General features: G+C 41.0%; 1 protein-coding gene across 1 annotated transcript; it reads left to right on the plus strand.

Annotated features, from left to right (window-relative positions):
* Positions 1–523: 523 nt before the first annotated feature.
* On the plus strand, positions 524–3,319 carry LOC122988260 (free fatty acid receptor 2-like). The gene is made up of 2 exons (XM_044360484.1): positions 524–613; positions 1,276–3,319. Exon 2 carries the CDS (start codon positions 1,531–1,533, stop codon positions 2,560–2,562), a length of 1,032 nt encoding a protein of 343 aa, XP_044216419.1. The 5' UTR covers positions 524–613; positions 1,276–1,530; the 3' UTR covers positions 2,563–3,319.
* The last annotated feature ends 5,151 nt before the right edge of the window (positions 3,320–8,470 follow it).

An 8,470-nucleotide genomic window follows, 5' to 3' on the forward strand; every position in this document is an offset into this window, starting at 1 on the left:
ATAATCAACAGGCGTCCATGTACAGTGGACACAGATAACTAAATATGATTTAATAACCTAGATCAGACAGGCTTGCACACACCATCCACGCCACTCATACTGCAAAAGAAGGCTAGTTGTTACCACGGAAACCGTGTTTGCATGGGAGATAGATTGCAGCAGTATCTCCCTCATTAACACTGGATGTTTAGATTATCATGTAAATAAGGGGACGTGCCAGTCGACAGCAGGTAGGAGCTGAGGGCTGGTGAACAGAGGAGATCAAATAAAACAGCTGAGCAATCACCACATGTGGGAGTGCCAAGAAACACACAGTGGAATAAGGTAAGCTGCAATTACTCCTTTTTTGAAGTAGTCTTCTACTATATTAGTCTTAAACTATATTAAACTTGGAAGCTTGTGGAGGTGGAGTGGAGGTGGAGTGCGCAATTGAGAAACCACTGCCTCAGAATAAGAGGAAGTCTTCAAGTTGCTTAAATATGTGTCACTTCTGTTTTTTCGTCACACTTAGGATCCGCGAAGAAATTCCTCTGTTGCTTTGTCACTGGACTATAAAAGTTGAGCCTATGTCAGACATTCTCACTTTTAATTGATGCAGCTTTTTACATAAAGGGTAAGGAACTTGCTTTTCTTATTACATTAAGGTCCTTTTAAAATTATTCTATCTTTGTATTTGTTTTATAGATTTTAATAATTTCCTTGCTTCATTATTTATTTTGTATTTTCTTTATAATAAAATGCAGGTATTAAATACAGACATTGTTTAGATTACAAGACCGTGTTGTGAAGTTGTGCCAGCTAAGGCTTTGAGACACTCATTTCCCTCTGTGTAGTCAAGTCATTATGGTTATGAGGGTCATCATTTTCACAACATGTCCAGTATTTGTGCATTTTGCAAGAACAGAGCCTGGGAGTTAATGATAAAGGCATCACTGTAATGTATTTACGACACAGAGGAAGCAATAACACAGTATTACAGTTTGTATAAAAATCCATGTCCCAGACTAAAACGCAGGCTCTTCATTAAGAGAAAATTCAGGCCTACGATAAACTATGAAAGAGGGATAAATAAAAAATAAAGCGAGAATGTAGAAAAGAAAAAAAAAAACAGATTACCTCTGGCTTCCTCCTGTGGTCTTTCAATTTGCAGGCTAACATTTAACTTATAAAAAAGTATAGCTGTGCATTCTTAAACCAAATGTCAAGAGGACAATAAGTTGAAATATACTAGACTGCGAAGTGTGGTAATCTCTTTCCGTTCTTGCCCATCAGCAGAGCTCACAGCCCTTGAGGAAACGATGAGTGTTGGTTTATCAGTGGGGACAGGAAAACCAGGCTGTCTCAACGGGTTTGTTCCAGGCTGCTGATCCAGTAAGAAACCTTCATCTCTTGTGGTTCGGACTGCCTGACAGATCAAAATTCCCTGCGCTGAAGTGTCTTCGGCCCCCCCACACCCCACACCGGAGTCAAGGACATAATGTGACACATCTTGATCCCTGGGTGACTGACTGACTTACATCCGAGGCCACGATGCAGGAGTGCCACACTGGTCTGTGTCTGTCTGTCTATATCTTTACCTTTGTGCTGGGATTCCCGGCCAATATCCTCGCCTTCTACACTTTTTGCATGAAAGTGAGGCAGAGACCCACACCGATCGACATCCTGCTCCTCAACCTGACCATCTCTGACCTCCTCTTTCTCCTCTTCCTGCCCTTCAAGATGCAAGAAGTGATGAACGGCATGGTCTGGGACATGCCCTATATCCTCTGCCCGCTGTCGGGCTTCATCTTCTACATGACCATCTACAACAGCACTTTCTTCCTCACCGCTGTCAGTGTGGAGCGCTACCTGGGTGTGGCTTTCCCCATCCAGCACAGCCTGAAGCGACGACCGGTATATGCTGTCGCTGCCAGCATCTTCTTCTGGATTTTCTCCATTATCCATCTGAGCATTGTGTTCATTGTGCCCTTTATTGGCTCTGAAAGGTCTCAAAACTCTCCAAATGACACATTAAGTCACAATGCCTCAGCTAGCCTTGCCTCAAATGTCGAACAAAGGCAGGTGTGTTATGAGAACTTCACAGAGGCTCAGCTGAGGGTCCTTTTGCCTGTGCGTCTGGAGCTCTGTGTGGTACTCTTCTGCATTCCTTTCCTGATTTGCAGTTTCTGCTACATCAACTTCATTAGGATTCTGTCCAAGCTGAATCATATTGACCGGCGCAGGCGCCTCCGGGCCATTGGCATGGCTCTAGGAACGCTACTGGTGTTTGCTTTATGTTTTGGCCCCTATAATGTCTCACACATTGTGGGTTATATTACATGGAAAAGCCCTGGCTGGAGAGACAAAGCCCTGCTGTGCAGTACCTTTAACGCTTGTCTAGACCCTCTTATTTTCTACTTCTCTTCCTCTGCTGTAAGAGGGAATGTGGGGAGGGTGATGGAAGGGGTTAAAAGTCGCCTACACAGGTGCATGTCCTGTCACATGCCCTGGGCCCTGTTGGGGGGAATTAACAAGACTACAAAAGATAAGGAGCACAAACAAGAGGAGATCAATGCTATCTGAGCTGACTGAAGTGGAGCTGTGGGCAACAGCCTTCACTAATTTGTTATTTCCTCATCCCTAGAAGCAGGAAATTAATGCCATGTTTATGTTTTTACACGTGAAAAAAAGGGCTTGGTCCACTGTATACAGCACAGCGTGTCTCTGTTTGACTTTCTCCTGGCGAACTTTCTGTTTGGAAATCAGATAAAGCCATAGAGACAGACTACTTTGAAGAGTCACATTCAAATGAACATTTCTTACACAACAGCAGGATTTCACAAGAGCTCCGTCAATGTAGTCAAGTGTTGTGGAACGTTTTTGGTAGAGAGAGACGCCAGCAAAAGCGAATATCTAAGTAACAGTGTTGGACGTCATATCTTAGCAATAAGAGATAAAGCTTTCCAACCAGCTTCAACAAGGAACAGGAAATGGTCTCTGTTTGTAACAACATGGTGTGTTGAATGATTAAAAAAAAACCAACTTGTAAAGTGTGAGATCTGAAAGAGGATGCAAGCATGTTGAAAATGGCAGTGCTTTTTACACCTTTAGAAACACATCTATATGGTTTGCTCTTTTGTCTGAACATATATTTGTATATATTTTGTATTTGTATATTTTGTATTATTGTATTCATGCTATAATTTGATATGTGTTTATTTATATATCTCATGTAATACAGAACACATGTCAATATTTAAACCATCTGATTTGCAAAAGTAGCATGTGTATGAATGCATTTTATATATGCGGGGGTTGTAATCACACATGACAAACCACAGAAACATTATTTTCATTTTATTTTCATAGATAATCAGCAGCTTCTTTTGAGTGTGCAGTAAATTTTATTATGTGTAGATAAGAGTTTATGCTGTGGAAAAGTGAGTGCCGAGAGAGAACGACAAAATAATGACTATGCTATTTTCATAAACAAATCATCTAATAATACATTCATGTAATATTTGACTAATGTATTATTTTGCATGGCAGCGGTCAGGTACTGCAAGTGTCACTCTGTGTGTTTGTTTGTGTGTGTGTCAGAGTGGAGAGAATGACAGATGCAATTTATACATTTTTAATATATATAACAACATTCATAAAAGCAGTATGAAATAAAAAAAAGGATAAAAAAGGATAAAGTGTGAATATTTTTCAAGTTTATTGAACACAAAAGGCCTCTTTTTGACATCAATTATGAGGTTATACTAGATACTGATGCTCTAAATTTAATGGTCATTACTACATGTATTATTTGGCACTCTTGGCAGCGTAAACAGGCCTAAATTAAAAATGAACTTCCTCCAACACGTGAATCAAGATCTCACCCCACACACAGCAAACATAAACAATGCTATCACACAAACAAGCGCTGGCATCAACTGTGATCCTGTTTTGTGAGGATTAGGCCCGTGCGGAGGTTGAGCTGATCACTGTATCTGTTTGACAGGTGGATCATGCATGAAGCATTCATTTTGACACACAGACCCGAGTGAATGCGCAGGCTACCAGCCACTGACACAATGAGCAAATCCAAAAACACGCTAGTCAGCATGCCGCAGTGATAAAGAGTTACAGAGATAAACAGCTTTGATGTGCGGGAAGGAATCGACGTTGCATCAGTGTTTGGAGGATAAAAAAAGACAAGCGGTGAGAGAATCTGAAAAGAACTTTCACAAATGTCAACTATGAGAGGAAGAGAGGAGAGAATGTACGTATACACGACATTTACTCATTCAGAACTATCTGGTAATTCAGGATTAATTCTCATTTTTCTGTGATGTATCTGGAGTTGAATTCATATGTTGTTTGTCAATGGTTGGCCTGGTGAGATGAGCCGCACTGAAGTCCCAGCAGTCCTTTTGTTGTTTTCTCTCCTATTTCATTTCGTGTTTCCTGGAAGACAATAATTGGTTGCTGCGTCAGTGTTGACTTTTTCCTAACAATGTGTGATAGGTCGCAGGGATAAGGCAATAAGAAAAACAGCCCTGTGTGAGTGTGTATACATGTGCATGTGTGTGTACATGATTTGTTTGCCAAAGGCAGAGGAGAATATTGTACTCACATGGCAGACATCATTTTCTCCGCATGCAGAAATGCGTGGTTGCTGTGAAGAGCAAGATCACATAAATTAAATATTGTGGGTTTTTTTTGTTTTTTTTTAATAACTTCCTGTAATTCTTGCTGAGAGGTTTACTCACTCACCTTCCAATAACAACAACATAGTCATTGCAGAGAGGAAACACATCTTGAGAATATTCAAGTATACAATCAGCTCGTTAGGGGAGGCATCTGGTGTGGAGAGAGAGAGAGAGAGAAAAAAGGCCAGGACTGATTAGCACTGACTTATCATGTTATTGAGCATGACAGAATTAAATCAGGAAGGTTGAACTGGCTTTGGTTTATGGACATTTGCCTCCTCCCTGGGAAGAGAGGTGTTTAAATATTGATTGGGAAAATCATTAATTTGTTCAAGTATGCAGTATTGCAGGCAATCTGTTGCCTTGGAATGATCGATGTCTGACCCACATTAACAGTCAAGTAGGGCAAACACTGAGCAAGCGTCTTGTGGTATGTGAGGCCCTGTTGTCCCTGAACTCTGTGTCAGTAGGAACTGAGTTATGTGGAAGGAAGTTGCCAATAGACTAGTAAAGTGGAAAAAGTGTTTTGGGTGTTTTCTTCCTGGCCTGTTCAATTTCTGCATAAACAGTGGTAGGTGAGTGGCAGTTGGAGACCTTGGATGGGGATTTTTTTTTTTTTTATTGCATTAATGAGGAGCAACAGCATCAGAAAATATTTGGTTGTGTGATAAAAATTCAAAAGTTACAAGTGTGTGTACATAAAAACCTTAAGCTGCTCAATCTTAATTTTCACAGTAACAATTGATCAAAAGACTTGGTGCATTACAAAGCATTTCAGTGTCTTTCAGCTCATTGTCTTGGTTTTCTGGCCCACAACTTTACTGTTCAGTCTCATTACTCTCACTGTCATTTCCAGATATGGCAGGCAGCTGTTTTCAGCAAAAAGCTCTGATAAACCAGCTCTACCTGCTCAGCACCAAATGGCAAAAAGACAAAATTAGCAACAAACTGGTGAACATACTGTAATGGAGCATTTGGCAGCTATCAAGAGCTAGATATCTCCCTCAGAAGCTGGTGGAGTCCAAAAGCAGGAGAGTAAATTTTTGGACTTACATTTTGGACAGAAACATGACGCCAAATGAATAGTAATGTTGCTCCGTATCTGCTGGATGTATAACTAGGGAACTGTTTCCTAACAAATTTGCCACAGCCACTTTATAAGGTGATAATATGTCAGTGTTACAGCTTGTTGAGTAGCCCCAAGCAGCCAAAAAGTCAGTTATTGCAGGTTTAAGAAGAAAATCAATTACAACTCCCAAAGAGTATTTTGGTAAGAAATGTTGAATCAAAGCGCTCAATTTTGTTGTATGAGCTGCAAAGGCCAGGCTGAAGATAAAGGTTATATTTTGTAAAAACCCGATAAGACACTCAGCAGTTTAAATCAGTTCACATTCAGATTCTGGGTCAATGTTAGATGATTTCAGCAGCTAGTGTTATTTTTTACATCAAATTGCAATGACAAGACCTCTAAATTTACTACAGCAGTGATTCAGACTTCTAACAGGCCTCCTCTGCATATCAAACGGTGGATATCATAATATTTAGAACCATCTGTCATACCAAACTGACAGAAAAAAAACCTCTCTGGTTTCTGCCATTTTTTTATGTTGAGGAACATTTAGAATATCATTTTGGGAGAACATAAAAATGGGATACAGTTCAACCAATGGGTCCTTCAAATGCACAACTCTATGTCTACATCAATGCATGCAATTTATTGTTCTCAGAAAAGGGCTTGAAAAAATTTAGTGATTCTCCTGATTTTTTGTTTTTTTACCCCAAGTGAAGGAGGCAGTCAGAGCCGTGGTCATGGCAGGATGGTCCTGCACCCCACAGGTGAAGGTGATCCCTGTGTCCAGGGACTGTTTCTGTGGGAGGACAAACACACTAAAGAGATACACTTCCCCGCTGTGGTTGTTCATCACCTGGAAACACTGTGGCTGGTGTAGAGGCATGGAGTTCACCAACCAACCTGAAGACAGCAGGACTCTGTCGGCTGGGCCGTCAGACAGGTTACCGTGAGGGTTGACGGCAGGAAGGGTGCAATTGGTGACTGACAGGTGATCAATGTTGGCTGCTGCGCTCTGGTAAGTCCAGGTGAGGGTGAGATTTCCAGGGTGGAATCCCCCAGTGAGACAGAGGAGAGCCCACCGATCAGTCTCCGGTTTCGGGGGAATCTGGAGGTATATTTTGGGAGCAGAAGGTGGTGCTTGCCGTGGAAGAGGGGGTAAAAAAACAAGTTAAAGGCATCAGATGAGATCATTCAGAGTGTAAAACTGGGTCATTGCAGCAGCACATAATCATATACAGCAAGGAAAAATAGGACAGACATATGATAAGAGCAAATGTGGTGGTGTTAGTCATCATGCAGCCATTTATTTAAAAACAAGGGCAAATTAAAGGGAAATGCTTTGATTTAAAAAAAAAATGTAAAAATACACAACTCAGTGTATGTATCCGAGACACGAAGAAAAATTATGTAAAATAGTAGATACACTATAAATTGAAGACATGCACTACATGACAAACAAAAATAAGTGTACTTAATTGCTACTCTGAATTATTCTGAAATCACTATCACTACTATTTCTCCTCCTGCTATTACTAATAAAAAAGCCATTACTATCAAATAAATGTTATAAAATATAATAGTAAAATAGATATATAATGGAATAAATGTGGAATAATACAATTAACCAAGGATAAAATGGGTAAAAACGTGCAATATCTGTTGTTATTTGGTGGAGGTAACATTGCATCCAGAGAAAATCAAAGGGAAGCTTTTCTTCTGCATGAAGGATTTCCACATAATAATTTGGCTATCCCTCCCTGCCTTGTTTTCTGGTGAGTTTCAATTCCCTGGGCAAGATCGATACAAGGCACTGCGCATGGTGCCGGGGTGATTATTTCTAGATCTGTCATGAAACTGCTCAAGCAAAAAGATGAACTCTGAGGGAATTTCACATGACTTGAATTTTTATAGATTGAGCCTGGCCGTTCCTTTTATGGTGATGCATGGTCCACACTGATGCTCGTATCGAACTGCCTCACACTAAACGCTGTGACTCTGGTGCACAAAAGATACAAATGAGACATAATTACCAGCATGGCAACATCACCCAAGCACAGCAACCCTAATGAATTGCGGGCATGTCCATTTCTGAAACGAGCAATTTGTTTCTCACCCAAGACGACCAGCTCGGTGCCGTTGCCCTGCTCTGGGTCTTTCTGCAGGACGTTGACCTCGCAGTAATACCGCCCAGAATCCTCCAGTGCTACCTCTGTGATCACCAGGGATGAGGTTTGATTCTTCTCCACAATGCTGTGCCTGGATGACTTTGGGATGAGCTGCTTTTCCGACTTCATTTTGAACCACTGAACCCCATACTTGAGGGATTCAACTTTGAAATGACAGGACAGAGTTGCCGTCTCACCCCGCATCACACTCAGAGCGGGAGGGTACTGTCTAACCCTCAGTCCCTCCAGGGTTGCTGTCAGGGCTAAAGACAGAGCCATTAATACAACGTGTCATACAACGAACTTTTAAAAAGTACATTCCAGACCTGCAGGTCAACTACAAATACTATAAATGTGTTCTTGCATGGGTAACAGCTGGGAGCGAGATTCGCCAGACAAAGACGATCACACAGAAAACTCAAACAACCAGAGGAACAAAACCGGCAGTCAATTTAGTATAATTTTACAACGCACTGAACACTTATTGAATGGCTCCCGATGTGATAAACTTCACAAATGCTATTTTTTAATATTTCAACAAAGACTAACACAGACAT

This window comes from Thunnus albacares, chromosome 8 (assembly GCF_914725855.1).
Source record: "Thunnus albacares chromosome 8, fThuAlb1.1, whole genome shotgun sequence".
Lineage (NCBI taxonomy): Eukaryota > Metazoa > Chordata > Actinopteri > Scombriformes > Scombridae > Thunnus > Thunnus albacares.

Excerpts from the sequence above, each read along its gene's own strand:
- LOC122988260 (XM_044360484.1), top strand. The coding sequence starts at position 1,531 with ATGCAGGAGTGCCACACTGGTCTGTGTCTGTCTGTCTATATCTTTACC.